A 15,483-nucleotide genomic window follows, 5' to 3' on the forward strand; every position below is an offset into this window, starting at 1 on the left:
TTACACCAATATTTTGTCATTCCCAGAGTAAGAGCAATTTCACCTTTTTTGTTAAAGAAATCTCACATGAAGTGTGAGGCAATGGGTGCTTGAAAAGAATAAAGTTAAACCTTTCTGCTCCTGTCTTAGATCTGCTGTCACTGTTAGACATATCTACAGTATCTGAAGAACCTGAATGGAGCCTTGCAGTTCTGAGAATTTGCCTATTTTTCCCTCAGTTGGTCTAATTAAAAAAGTTGCCTTGTAGAACAGTGTATTTTAGGAGTGGTGTCTGATGTCCTGTCATCTAGAAACAGCAAAACACAGACTCTTCAGAGACATTTTTGAGATATAGCAGCCAGTGGAAATAAGAAAATGTGAATAGCTTTAATCAGTTGACTCATATCTCCCACAAGGTCCCTAAAAAAAAAAAAAAAAAGGAATTTTCTTTCTTAATAAATGCGGGCAACTCCAAAATTTTTCTATTTCTGAATGAGTGTGTTAAACCTGTCAGGCACAAAAGCAGAAATGAAAGCCTGACCTCTGAATGTTTCAGAGAGGAATTTCTTCAGCTCTGACAGATGTGAAGGATATGACATTGTTACCTCAGGAAGGAGAACTGATTCTTCCAGACAAGTCTGTATCTAATAATTATGAAGGGAAACCTTTTTACTTGTGCCTTAAACTAGCTTGAGACTACATAACTCTTCTGGGTAGCAACATGATTTTTTTCCCAGTAATTTCTTTTAAAGTCTTATATACAGAGATCTTTTGATCCCTAAAAAATCACCCTCAATTTTACACATTACCAGGACTTTGATTAACACATGAAGTGACTGAACATAGACCAAGAACTTGCAGGATCAATCCTGTCCCTTTCACTGGTATCTCTGAGCTAGATAATTTTTTCTTAAAAATTTAAAATGGGCTGGGCAAATTACAGAAACAACTGATTTATGCATGCTGTGACAATGAGAGTGTTTGCAGCAACAGACATCTGAAAATGAAAAAATTAATCTAACTGTATGAAACTGGGGAATCATTCTATAAAACAGTGGCAGGTACTTTGCCACTTGAGACAAACTACTGAAGAGACCAAAAGTTTATTCATATATCCTTTTATGTTTGTTTGGTTTGGTTTTGGGGGTTTGTCTGTTTATTTTTTTGCTGTTCTTGGGGTTGTTTTTTTGTTTCCCAATGAATTTAGGCTTATTCCTGCTCCTGTGCAACAAACCCGTCTGCTATTTATTCCTCCTACAGACCACAGCCAAAATCAGGGGAAAACCCAGAGATCCTTTATAAAAGAACATTTGTCAGCACTGCTCCTTCTAGCTTTCTAGGATGAAGTGTTCAGAGAAGAGTGTGTGAGCAATAAGCATGTGGATGGTTTATTAGCTCTTTTGCATACAGTAAGAGACAGGATGTCTGCAGCATATTCACTTTAGGGAAGGTTGACTGACCCATATTAAATCCTATGTTCAATAATCAAAGGCACCTTCTAGCTCTTTACATTCACCTGCCTCGCAAGTGCCAGGGGCAGGAATTAGAGAGCTCAGAGATTCCACTCCATGTTTTACATGGGACACAGAAATTGAGTACAAGTGCAAAATATACTTTTCATTTCATGTCTTCCCTGAATAGCACTAACCCAAGAAGGGAAAATAGGCAGGAGGAGGCAAGTTCACAGCCCAGTTTTGGAGGAAGCTCAATTGACTCCTCCCCTCTTAGCCACCTATCTACTGTATCAATACATCCAGCCTGGGACCTTGGTGTGCAAAATTGCAGAAAGCTAACCTCAGGATGAGAGCAAGGCAGTTGGTGTGTGGAATTTGGAGTCTGTGTTTCATGTTCTGCCTTTTCTGCATCTTTCTTCACCAAACAACAGCTAAAAGAAAACTGAAGTTTGTGTCAGTAGTAAGTAGATAATTCATGGGCAAATGGAATTTCTTCAAAACCTGTCACTGCTCTTCTTTTACTCTAAGGTAGGGAGGAGGGGGCACTTTTCTAATATTTAAGTGTTTCCTGCATAGTCAAAATTCATTATTGCATTAGAAAAAAAAGAAAAAATCACCTTAATTTTAAATGATATTTTAGAACTTTGTCTCCTTTGTGCACTCCTAGATGAATTCTACTTTCTGCATGGATATAGAATGCTTACTTTATAGCACTAGAAGAGCAATAACACAGGCTTCTGTTTTAAAATGTAAAAAAGGATTTCATAACTAAATATCAGCTGCACAAAACCCCTCTTTACCATGGAAGAGTTTCCACTTTTCCAGTGCTTTCAATGGATTAACTTGCAAATCACATTTCACTATGTGAAAATCAAACAAGTGTACAATGGCATTGAACAAGCAACACAGAACCAGTGTTGTGAAACTAATACTATTTGCAATTACGAAATACTGTTTGTTTGCAGGAAGCCTCACTCTCCTTATGAACATCACACATGCTTGTAAATCACTCACCTATTTGTTTGTGCTGCAGTTTTTGATTTTATTTCTCCATGCTTGGATTAAGAACTTTAAAAAAAAATAAATCTGGTGTTAACATTTTAGAATTATATGGCACATGTCTATAGGAATTATGCTGGGCAAGGAAATAATTCTTTGCAGGAATGAAAAATCCTGATGCATGTTTATAAACATAACTTTTATCCAAAGTGAAATTCCAGAACAGGTTCAATGTTTTCAGAGTAACAGTTTAGTCTGTATTTAGATATTACATAACACTTTTATCACTTCTTGTGATGAAAAAGTCAACATGTGGCTTTTTAAGGCTAACTTCTGCCAAGAAAGAGCACTTCACAGCGGTCAGCCACAGAACTGTTATCTTGAGAATTGGTGTGGGGTGTTTTTCCTACTGAATTCCAGCTTAGTAATATCAAAATATTAATGTTCAAATATTTCTGCAAAATTAGCTACATAGTTTGTTTTCTGTTTATTTAATGTTGTGGTCTATACTTCCTAAAATACATAAAGCCTCTTTAAAATACTTTAAGGTATTCTGTAGTTTTTATAACTTGCAAAAATTTATTTGAGCTACTTACTTCTCAAATGCCAGAAAAAAACAGTTATATTTGTCTAAATCAATCAAACAGGTAATGTAACTATTTTGTCTTAAGAAAAGCATCATTAATATATTTACCACCTGTCAGATACAGTACTCACTCTCATTGCATATTCCTCATGACTACACTAATGACTATACTAATTATGTTTACACAAAGGGAATTCCATCTATTTTACCAGGTATTTCGCCATGGTGATCATACCCCACAGGAGTTTTTTCCAACTGATAAGCACAAAGAAATTGCAAGACAGCAGGGCTATGGACAGCTTACCAAGGTGCGTTTGCTTACCTGGCCAATATACGGAAATATTAGAAGACAGTGTGTTGATATTGGGGTTTTGGAACAAGTTACTTGTTAGGTCTCCACCAAAATCAGAATAAAACAAACTGCTTGAGGTGTTCCTCTTCCTCACCATTTTTAGGAGGCCAAACTGATCCTCAATGCAAAATCAAGGCCTGTTTCTTCTCCTGTCACCTCCCTTGAAGAAATAAGAGTAACAGACTGGCTTCCTATGCCTTAACACAGCAGTGACTCAACCATTCCACATAAACACTATGCAAGTTCAGCACTCCATGTCAGCTAGCTCCAGGGCATGGAAGGCTTCAAGACCCACGTATTGGGATTTAGGAACATACATGTTAGGCAAGTTGGGGCAGAAGCCTAAGCCACACTATACTCTAGGGAAGTGGACACACAATTGCAGCAACAGAAAGAGCTGATCACATACACATGCAGTGGGCCCTGAGTAACTTGGTCTGACCTCACAGCTGACTCTGCTTTGAGTAGGAGTCTGGGCTACACACTTCCTGAGGTCCCTTTCAACCTGAATTATCCTTTGATCCCATGACACAGAAAATGACTTTAGGAAGCAGTGAGTAATCATTGTACTTGAAATCCCAGTGCACAGTAATGATTACATGTGCAAAGTGGAATATATTTCAGTTAAGGCCAGAAAACACTGGGTACAAGTAAACAGATTATGATATCGAGACTGTTACAGGCACATTGCTTGTGATTCATATGTCGTGTGTTAAAAAATTTATGTTGGTAAGTTGGAAAATGATCAGCAAAGAGCTACTAAATGTTGAGACTGGAAAACACATTTTGCTGTGAGGGTAGAGAATTGTCATCAGTTTAGTTTAACACAGCAATTAACTGACTTGATTCCATTTAATAGATTATTGTTTAATTGGGAATAAAATCTGTGATGTTAAAGAATGTGTCAATGAAAAATGTAATAACATCTAGTGGCTGAAGAGTCAGGCAAGAATCGAGAATTGAATGTTTCACACTGTTGAAAATAACTAACTATTGCAGCAAAATACCTGAAGGCTTGGAGGATTTCAAGTCTTCTATTCTGAAAATAAGATCTTGCTCAAGCTAAAACTGTAGCCCCCATACAGAATCACTGCTGATACTCTATGGGATTCATATCCTGGATGTGTCTTCATGGACAGGTGGCTGCTCTGTCTGCACTTCCAGTTAAACAGCTCTGAGGCAGCAATAGAGCAGAAACTAGACAGATGGTGTTGGGATATCTCTATGCCTGCTTTAAGTCACCCTGCCCTCAGCCAGTCCCACTAGCTCAGATAAATATACATATAACTTTTCATAGAGCAGAATGCAAAACTGTATCCATCAGGAAATCATATCTAACATTATCCAATACTGTACATACAGTGACTTTACTGCTTTTTTTTTCTCAAGCCTCTTTCCTCCTTCACTCTAGAAACAAAAGAAGTCTTTATTTTAAAATAATATGAAATATTATCTCCTTTTTTAGTTTGTAAGAATGGATGCTTAGCACATTCCTTTAGCCTCTCACACTGTTCTGTTACTTCTACAGCTTGGCATACAGCAACAATATGAGCTTGGCCAGTACATGAGGAGGAGATACTCTCATTTCCTGAGTGTGGTGTACAAGCAGTGTGAGGCAAGTACTGGATCTGGGTGGCAGGATGTTTTTCATGGATGTTAATGGGTCTTCATGGATGCTTGAGAGTCTAATCCTGGTGCGGTTGGTGAAAAGCGTGTTCAACTTTTGTTTAGACTGATGGTTAACCAAAAACTATGTGAAGACCTGGTGCGGTTGGAGAAAAGCGTGTTCAACTTTTGTTTAGGCTGATGGTTAACCAAAAACTATGTGAAGGGTTTTTTTAGGTTTTACATTAGGTTCAGATGCCTCACTGTTGTATGGAGAGTATCTATGCCAAATACCCACAATGCTACACTTTCAGATGGAGGGTAGATACAACTTAGTTTTCATTTAGGTTCCAGCTTTGCAGTGCATACAAGATGTCCCAAAGCCTACATGGTCAAATGGAGCCAGTCTTAAGCTTTCCACTAGGATTCCTAAAGGAAATGCTACTATGTTGCAGCTCATTTGACCAACAAAATTTTATTCCAGCTTCACTCTTTCTCCCTCCTCCTTCTTTGTCATGGTCCTTCTTCATGCCACTCCATTTTAATGATAGCTTCCCCAGCAGAGTACCAGCCCTCTTCTTTCCTACCAAGAGGAAAGAAAAGCAAACCTAATGGGAGAAATGACATTTCGAAATTTTTCATTCTTTCCTTTGTTTCAGATTTATGTTCAAAGCAGTGATTGTGATCACACGCTTATGAGTGCTCAGGCAAGTCTTGCTGGGCTGAAAATTTTTCATTCTTTCCCTTGTTTCAGATTTATGTTCAAAGCACTGATTGTGATCACACGCTTATGAGTGCTCAGGCAAGTCTTGCTGGGCTGTACCCACCAACACATGGCCAGATTTGGAACCCCAGAATCCATTGGCAGCCAATTCCAGTTCACACAGTGCCACTGTCACGTGATAATGTGAGTATAAATTAGGGGCAGCTGCTTTCCCCTAATCATTAGTAAAATACACAGGATATGAAATGAAGGGGTAGCATAAAGTGCATGGTAAAGGCAATGAAAAGTACATTATGTTACAAGCATTGTGCAGAAAGGCCTAATAAGCTGAGTAGAAACATTGGCAAGAGTTTCTACAGGAATGGACTTATGTATCAGAGACATGCACCTAACAAAAAGGAAGGAAAGCCAAAGTCTTAGGTATAGAGAAAGAGTTAATTTACAAGGTAAATCACTATAGAAGTAGATTTATCCTAAACTTATCATAAACATGGCTTTATTTGTGTGAGAACAGAAAACATATCTAATCTCACTGGTGCTTCAACATTTCTTCATCTGCAGCCAACAGAAAAGACAAAAAAATCATTCTGAGACTTATGTTACAGTGAGAATTGAGTCACGGGATTGGTTTTGATGCACTTTGCAGGTTAGTGCATGCATTTATAAAAAGCAAAAGGGAAAAAGAAGGAGGACTTGGAACTTTAAGCACATGAGTTCATAGCACAATGTATTTATTTATCTCCCTCCCTCAACTCCTCACCTTGGAGCTGTAAGGAATTGTGTGGATAGCAGCTCTGTAGCCTGCATATACTTGTCCTAGAGGGGAAAGCTGGGCAACTGAATGGAATCAGAGTTTGCTGTGTGGGGAAAACCTATGGTAAAAAGCTAGGAGAGGTCAGAAGTGTGCAGTATGAATCCCAGTTTGAGAGAGAAGGTTTGCACATGTGATGCAAGATAAATTGTGAGGGCTTACAAGTCTAGTTAGGACAGTCTGTAATGATAGAGGAATCAGGTTAAATAGGCCATGGAGCAATGGTTCTCACCTCAAGGTGAAGACAGGACGAAGATGGAAGATACAGAGACATGTATCTTCATGTTCATGCACACAGCCTGGCAAAGAGTCAGGAGCAGCTTCTGCCACTGTCACAGATGGTGATATCCAAGCAGACAGTAAAGAACACCTGGCCAGCATCAACACAACTAGCAAACTCAGCCAGCAGGTGCTGCACCTCATTCACATCTGGGGAGGGAAGTAAGTTTATTCAAACAAACCACAAAGTCATGAGCACATGCACCTTTTTCATACTTTTTCAACTATTTGTATTTTAACTTCATTCATCTTTACTATACAGGCTAAACTTGAGACCACATATATGCTACTACCCAAAACAAGTGCCCGTTATTTATTTGTAAGGTCATGCCTGTTCATGAACCTATGGCTATGATTCAGACATATTTTCCCGTCTTCTGGAATATATAGACAGTATTTCTAAAAAATGGAGCAACTGCTATGAAGCTTTCCAAGTTAATTACCCCTTCAAAACTGTCTCAAACACTTAAAAAAGTTCTTTTAACAAAGGAAAAAGGTGTCTTCTGGAATATTTAGACAGTATTTCTAAAAAACGGAGCAACTGCTACGAAGCTTTCCAAGTTAATTACCCCTTCGAAACTGTCTCAAACACTTTAAAAAGTTCTTTTAACAAAGGAAAAAGGACAAAAAGCACATTAGAGAAAAGCACTAAGAATATCTCGGTGTCAAATTTTAACTTTTGTTTAAAATTTAACACAAAAACCCCTTGAAAACAAGAATAAATTCAGTTTAGGTTAGATAAACATAATAAGTTCTTAAGTTATTCCAGTCCCATGTAACCTTAAACCTTCATATGTCTTCAATCAATGAAAGACAAAACTGAGTCACAGAAACTTCACAAGTTTCTACTATTTAGCTGAACTAAATGAAGTTGTGGTAAGTCCACACACTACAGCTGAATATGCACGAAGACTCCTATTGCAGTCCAGCTGCTGCTTAGTAATTTGTTGCAAAAATGTGATGATGTGTTTAAAGAAAGGCAAACACAATGAGTGGAATCATCCCTAGAGAAGCCAAGCACAAAGCTGTTCACAAGGACTTGTGTTAGTCTTCTGTCAAGGGGCAAATTTCATCTTGTGCAAATGAATCCTTTAACTTTGAACTGCTACACCTATTACTCCTCTGAACATTTAAAGATTGTTTCCTAAGTAGTCATCATTATGACTCTTAGAGCCCTGAAGATGAATATCCATGAACGCTACATTCCCAAATTATTTTTCAGCTTGTCCTAACTAGTGCAGCCAATCAAAACAACAATCCTGCAAAGGCATATTGAATTGCAGAACAAGATGCACCTTGCCTAACTGTGTTTTGCAATTTTTTTCAGTTGCTATACTTACCTTTCTCACACTGCCCAAAATACAATGAGCTTCTGAGAGAAACCTTTGCAACAAGGCATTTACAAAGGCAACTCAAGCACTACAAGGTAAAGTATTTTCAGTTCTGGAAATTTAATTAAAATGTACCACTTCTTCAACATTATCTGAGGTAGGTTTAAAAAAATGGCAGTCAATACGTTCCTTCAAGATCTCTAATCTTCACAGTAGGTGTAGATGACATGCCCAAAAAACGATTACAACATTACAGATCCAGTAAATACTGACTACCTTGCAAAATCTTAGTTTCTAGGAGAGCAGATAAAAACAAAACTCAGATCAAATCAGTGCCAATGCCTCACAGATTACTCCAATATCTCTCTGTTTACTCCTACATAAAGCAACTCCTCTGACATATCTGTCTACATAATTCTCCTCTAGTTCAGATTCCTGTTCCACCACAGAACACACACAGCTCAATTTTGCAGAATTTCTCTAAGAGCCTCAGTGCTTTCCTCAAGTGCCTGTTCATGTTTGCCACCCAAAGTCTTCATTCAGGTGCTCATTTATGTTTTGTTCTTGTCCCCATATGGTATCCTTTCACCATCAAAATCTTTGCATGAGTATGTAGTCACAAGTCTGTTCTGCTGCAACCTTCTTCTTCACAGGTTTATTCAAAATGATACTATGAAACTCACCTGGTCTTCTATAATCTTTAACCACTGACCTCAGCCATCTATCCATGGCTCTGCATCTGGGTATTATATGAAAGTGAATCGTTATTCCCAGTTCTATCAAATTTACATCATACTTTCTTTCTTCTGAGTACCAATATCAGAATAATTCTGTTTATCACGATTCTTTTAAGCACTTCTGGGATTTCTGCCAGGCTTCTTCATATATCTGTGTCCCTCTACCTCCTTCTGAACATTTCCACCAAGCATAGACCACCACTGTACTACAAATATGAACTCATATCACTAACCTCATCTAGATGAATAGGCCAACTTCTCTTGCCACTAGGCAATAGTTCATTGCATGAGTGCTAAGTGCAAATACTGTCTTATTTCTAAAAGTATGGCAGTGTGTAGAAAAGATGTAAAAAGACCTTACATACTATAAGTTTGCTACTTTTGTATTCCAGCCATTTCTAAAGTTTTTAGCTACTCATACAGGATACCCATCGAAGAAGCTGAACACTGAAAGAATTTGGAAGCTCTCTGACACTTTACAATATGAGGTAAATAGAATCATAGAATTGTTTGGGTTGAAAAAGACCTTTAAGATCATTGAGTCCAAAAGAAATTTTTATACTACCTTAAAACGGGTTTTAGCTCTTATTTTTGTTGTTTGTAAGACATCAAAGGACAGTAGGGCTCTGCTTCAAAAGTTTTTTGAACCATAGACTATTCTCAACTTTTTCCCCAGAAACCCTCACCTAACATCAAACTTACAGTTGAAAATCCTGCAAATGTACTATGTGTGATGCTGTTGTGGGTCATCCACGACTATGAGCAACCAATGGCCTATCAAATTCAAGATCCTGTCAGTAACTGCATATGGAAAATAGACACAAGCATACCGCTGGATAAAATTGTTTTGTTACTCCTCCAAACCTCATCATGGAGACACACAGGAATAAAATATGTTGCTGGCAAAGAAAAATAAGCATCCTTCCACCAAGATTTTATGCAAATTGTATAAGCAAGAGAATTCATTATTTGCACATGGAGAGATTAGCGGTCAAAGAATTTTCAGGAGCTAAGTAGCCATTGGAATAACACAAATGATTATTTGTGCAAGTTTGGCAGCTTGGTCTAAGCAAAAGAACTAGGTGTATCACAAAAAAGCATGGATTTTATAACAAAAGGGGTCCTGTGGTACCAAGCTGTCATGGATATCTGGGTCCCATAGTCTGGTAACTTTGTGATTTGAAAAAATCCTGACTGCCCTTAATTTAGCACAAATCACCACTTCGTGTAACTTCAGTCTGCACTTAACCTCAGCTGACACAAGTGAAAATTGCAGTCCAGTGTTAAAAAGCTATTTTTGAAGGCAGCTTTTGCTACAAATGCTTTCATGTATAACTGTTTATAAACTCAAATATTAATGATAAATTGGTCCCCAGTACATCATTCCCTAGAAAAATGAGGCAGTTTTAAGGTGGATTTCACAAGCAATATGTAATATTTGGATGTGATGCTAATGAGTTTACTTTCTGTCCTGCAGTTTCTGCAAAGGTCCAAGTTTGGTCAAAGTGGTCTTGAATGGAATGTTAGCCACGGTCTTGAGTTAAATGAAATGTTAACATGTTGGGACATCTCACTGTAATTTCAGTGAGGTCACCCTTCCATGTTTTCCAAATGCAGGCTAGCTCAGGACTTTTATTTCAATTGTTAAATCATACGGAGAAACTTGTGTCATCAGACAAATGTGCAAAATCCACAGCTCCCATCATGAATCTAGCTAAACACTGGGAGAAAAAAAAATTACTTGGGTTTTTCCTTCGAGTGTTGGATTTGGTGAGCTTTGGTCTTTCGTGCTACTCACTGAAGACTCTGGGGATATCAATTAAGACAATCTGCTGTAAAAGCCACTCTCATTTTACAAGCATACAAAGAAAGCTTCCTTACATAGTTTTAAAATACAGCTCATGAAACTACAGTAGCAAGCATCTCTCTGTGTTTGTTACTTTTGGCCAAGTGTCATCTGACTTTCAGCTAACTTGGAGACTGAGGTGCCTGCTTGCCTACAGCACTGTCTTAAATAGCATGCAACTAGCCAATACTTTCCTCAAGACACAAATCACATTTGTTAAAAGAGAAATGGATAACATTGTGATCTGAGTTGGTCTAACCTGACATGTTCTATTGTTTCACTTGTTTAAAGAAATCCTTTAAATAGCTGACATTTTCTTTAGAATTCACTTGTTACAAGAACACTCCTTTGGTGAGCTCAGTCCAAAGGTTACATTGCTCTGAAAGTAAGTTCCTACTCTTGTTTAAATAGGAATTTAGAGTAGTGCAAACCAGGAGTGTTGTGTATATCTTCCCCTCTCACAATTGTTATCATTAATATACCCTGGACTGCATCCCCAAGGAAAGACTAATCCATTCCACTTCAGCTTGAGAACTGCATCAGTATCTGATAGACCTAGTATAATTTGGTGTGAATTTCATCTATATATGTCATCCCTATACATCTACGTCATACTTGGGTATATCCATATTACAGCTGTACATATCTCTGTATCCCATTTTCATCTTTGAGCTATCAGCCCTTAAAATCCTGATGTCCATATAGAATTTGCTTCAGTAATCATCTCAGGATTTATCGCAGCAGATGACTGAAACAGTGATTTTTTTTTTCACCTGACAACACAAATATTGCCAGTTGCTTTTTGCATAACTTTTAGCATTATGTTTCCTTTTGTTGAACATTGTCCTTCAAATTTCTTTTAAGTGGTATGATGCTATAAATAGCAATGCTACAGCTGTCTAAATGCAAAATACAGTCATCATTTTATTACAAAGAGAAAATGTTACTTGAATGAAACATTCAGAATTTGTTCTGACAAGCATTTTTTGCCGGAACAAACAACAGTTAGCAGTAGAAATCAGTAAGAAAATCACCACGTTTTCTTTCTTCACTGTAGGATATTAACAATTACACTTTACCTGTTTGGGCTACTCATGGTGTCAGGACCAAGCTGATAAAGCTCTCAGAATTGTTATTGCAGGCGGAATTCGGGTTCCACAAACAAATACAAAAATCACGTTTGCAGGGAGGTAAGCTGAATTCTTACCCCATTTAAAACCTAGAGTAGGATGGGAAAGAAGAAAGGGTATATAACAAATATTGCTACTGATTCCATAGTAGAACTATGAAAGATGTTGTGATGTGGACATTGGTGGTTGGCACTGAAAGATTTTGATTAATAGGAAGAGAGATGAATATCCTAATCTATAATCTAACAGAGGTATCATTTTGATTACACAGCATATGAAATTCAAAGCAATATACAGATCGTGATGTGGACATTGGTGGTTGGCGCTGAAAGATGAAGGAAGAGAGATGAATATCCTAATCTAACATAATGGAGGTATCATTTTGATTACACAGCATATGAAATTCAAAGCAATATACAGATTCTTGCTGAATCGAGTCTGAATTTAATGTAAGCCACCATGCATAACTTACTTAAAAAATATTATTTGTAATAATATCTAGAATGGTGACTTTGTCCCCTAACAGTCTTCATATTCCATTACTGAGATAACTAAAATGATATTAAACTACTTCTAAACTTTATTCTGCTTCTAAAATAGAAGCTGAAATTTAAGAACATTTTATACCTTTTTAATCAAGCATTCTCCTCCATTCATCCACTGTCACCTTTTGGGCCTCCTTTTTGTTTTATATGGACAGTGTACAGTTAGGATCTGTGAGCTACAAAGGCAAATAAACATATAAGCATGAATCAATTAGTTGCATTTTTGAAGCTCCAACTTAGAAAATTTAGCACAAAGTTCAAACCTCTGCCCTCGCTTTACAAACAACTGCTATTTAAAATATGCCAGTAGCTGAAGATTAAGTCTGTCTAGTTCTGACAGCCTGTACAGTTCTCCATTTAGGATTTTAATTTGTTGAGATTCCAACCTTATCCCAACACACTAGAACAGCCATTGATTTAATTCAAGCAGTTTGTCTAACAACTTTTCAGCAGTTAACGTTAACAAAATACAGACAGCCACACAATTCACAAAGCCCCAGAGTCCAGAGAATATGCTTTTTCTTTCTTCTCTGGAAATCAGGAAATCAATGGAGTTATACATACAACCAGACAGTACTCATTACTGTGCTCTTCTTGTGCTGTTCTGATGGCACAAAGCACCTGCAAATACGCTGTTTGAAGCTGTTGAGGCTGTTAGGGATCCACAAAATATTTAATATAAAAGTAAAATAGGCTCAGTGTTCATATAAAAGACAGTGTCAGAATTAATCAGGGCACTCTGCACAAATTACCTATAAAGTCAATTGAATAAATCTGGTGCATTTAAAGACTGATTGTTAAAATGGAAACAAGCAATACAGATGTCAACACAAGCACCATTGTCATTGCTTTCCCAATTTCTTTCAGGTGTTCTTTTAAAAACAATTCTAAAGCATATCTCAGATGCTCAAAAGCCTTCACACCAGCAAAAAATGGTTATGTATTCCACGGTGAGTGCTTTCTCTTGCTTTTGTGTTTCCTTTCTGCAGTTATTAAATGCAGTGAAAGCCAGGAAATTTCATTTCCTTCATGAAATAGAGCTACAAGCATTTTTATTTGGTTAACCTTAAGTATCTTTGGATTATTTTCTTTCTTTGATGAACAGATACTTCTTCGAAACCTGCAGCCTTCCACTTTTCATCTGATGTCATGGCTTTTTACATTGTAATATTGTTTCATTCGAGCAAAGCACTGGAAAAACCATGCCTCATGTTTTATTAGACCTGTATCACAAAGATAATTTAGGAAGAAATCTCTTGCTTCCTACATCTTTTTCAGGTGCAAAAGGAAAAAAAAAAAAAGAAAAACGAAGTTAGTTATTTTAGAAGGTCTCATGAAGGCATTTACTCAATTGTGTCTTTATATTTTTGTTTAGGATGTGTAAACACTGTCATTTTTGCATTGTCTCAGTAAAAAATCTCCTGCTTCTAAACTGCCATAAGATTCTGACCTATCAGGTATATATCAGTTAAAGAGTTTACCAATCTGCTCAGGAATACTGTTTATTTCACAGGAAAAACAACTTGTTCTTTTTACAAGAAGTTTTAACAGCTCCTATTTATTTTGGTAAGAATTGCAAGGGACTAATAATATTTACATATTACTATTTACATATATTACTCATAAATATTTACATATATGTGTCCCTTACACAGGCAGAACTTCTGGTTTTATATAGCCATAAAAGGACAATATTTCTTAACATTTCAGAGGACAAGTATTAATGAGGCCACACAAGTAATGTTAATGTTGAGTGGACAGATAACATGCTGGATATGATAAATAATAGGTTCATGCAATCATTTTCAATAGACCTTTAATTACAGGTTTCCTCTCTTCACAGCATGCAGCCACCATTGTTGCCTTACAGACGGCTCTCAATGTCTTCAATGGGAAATTGCCTCCTTACAGTGCATGTCATTTTTTTGAGCTTTACCAGGAAAAAAATGGGCAAGTATCTGGAAGCTGTACTGCTAACATATGCTTTTTCTAGAAAGGAATTTACTGACACCCCAGACTAATTAAACTGGATACACAAGGTTCAATATGCAGAAAAATAACATAGATTGGTTTTAATTAATATAATTTACTAGACAGTAGCAGAATAAGCCTGAAAAACCTCTATATATTGCTTCATTACAGTTATGAGAGGTTTCACTTCATCCTTTTTATCTATTTAGCTCCTTGACAAAGAAGACAAAGTACATGAAAATTGGTGTTGACCACCTATTGTTGAAAAACATCTCTTCAGAATACTAATGATGCATATTAACAACCAGACAAATAAGCAGGCTAAAAGTTTGTCCCAAGGTACAATCACAAGTGATTAGTGAATAGAAAGGCTGTGTGGTTCTGCTTACCTAACTTTAATTTGAACTTTCTGTCTTTTGAAACAGGCAATACACCATAGAAATGTACTATCGGAATAATTCTTTGAGAGATCCTCACCCCCTCACTCTCCCTGGCTGCAAATTTCGCTGTCCACTGGAGAGATTTACTCAGTTGGTTTCTCCCATCCTCGTACACCATTGGACAAGAGAATGTAGGATGTAGGACACAAAAAGAGGTAAGTTATGTGCTTTGGACACACGTACCCAAAAGTAAAGTCAGGATTACATCTTCAGAGAACAGCTCATTTGAAATAACAATCATTTTCATAAGGGTCTGGTCTGCAATGAAAAATATGCAGATCCATTAAGAAAGAATGGTGCCCATGGCCATCCTTTCTATTCCACTGATATATTTATCTATTCCAGCCCAACTTTCTGATGAAATGGAATCAAGGCTGATCAGACTTTAGGGTACTGTTTTTCATGTGGCGGAGGTTTTTTTGTTCATTTTGTTTTAGTACAGTAAAAAAAGGCCTTCAGTTACCAAGGAATCACACAGAAATGTGTGACTTATAACAGACACCTTATTTTCTCTAACTGTAGAGCATTTGTCCAGGCTGATTAACAACATTATTCATTCCCTTGATTTTAGGAGGCATTCAGGAATCAAAACAGATTAATATTGAACAGTGTACCAGATTGGTACTTACCAGAATGTCAAACACATACAGACACACATTGGCATACTAACACATTCCCTAGTAGATTGTTCTGT

At 37.1% G+C, this 15,483-nt stretch overlaps 1 protein-coding gene across 1 annotated transcript; it reads left to right on the top strand.

Moving 5' to 3' along the window:
* The first annotated feature begins 1,745 nt into the window (after positions 1-1,745).
* Positions 1,746-14,931, top strand: LOC103799314 (prostatic acid phosphatase-like). Its single transcript, XM_009071623.1, has 10 exons — positions 1,746-1,893; positions 3,231-3,326; positions 4,899-4,985; positions 5,730-5,882; positions 8,117-8,215; positions 9,250-9,345; positions 11,761-11,893; positions 13,246-13,328; positions 14,222-14,328; positions 14,775-14,931. The coding sequence occupies exons 1-10, from the start codon at positions 1,780-1,782 to the stop codon at positions 14,929-14,931; spliced, it is 1,125 nt and encodes a 374-aa protein (XP_009069871.1). The 5' UTR covers positions 1,746-1,779.
* Positions 14,932-15,483: the final 552 nt, after the last annotated feature.

The sequence above is a fragment of the Acanthisitta chloris genome, unplaced genomic scaffold (assembly GCF_000695815.1).
Source record: "Acanthisitta chloris isolate BGI_N310 unplaced genomic scaffold, ASM69581v1 scaffold1353, whole genome shotgun sequence".
Taxonomy (NCBI): domain Eukaryota; kingdom Metazoa; phylum Chordata; class Aves; order Passeriformes; family Acanthisittidae; genus Acanthisitta; species Acanthisitta chloris.

What these genes read in the sequence shown, in the direction of transcription:
- LOC103799314 (XM_009071623.1), top strand. Translation starts at nt 1,780, where the DNA reads ATGAGAGCAAGGCAGTTGGTGTGTGGAATTTGGAGTCTGTGTTTCATG. An exon ending in AACTGAAGTTTGTGTCAGTA is followed by an intron (nt 1,894 to 3,230) that starts GTAAGTAGATAA and finishes CTATTTTACCAG; the next exon opens with GTATTTCGCCATGGTGATCA. An exon ending in TGGTGTACAAGCAGTGTGAG is followed by an intron (nt 4,986 to 5,729) that starts GCAAGTACTGGA and finishes CCCTTGTTTCAG; the next exon opens with ATTTATGTTCAAAGCACTGA.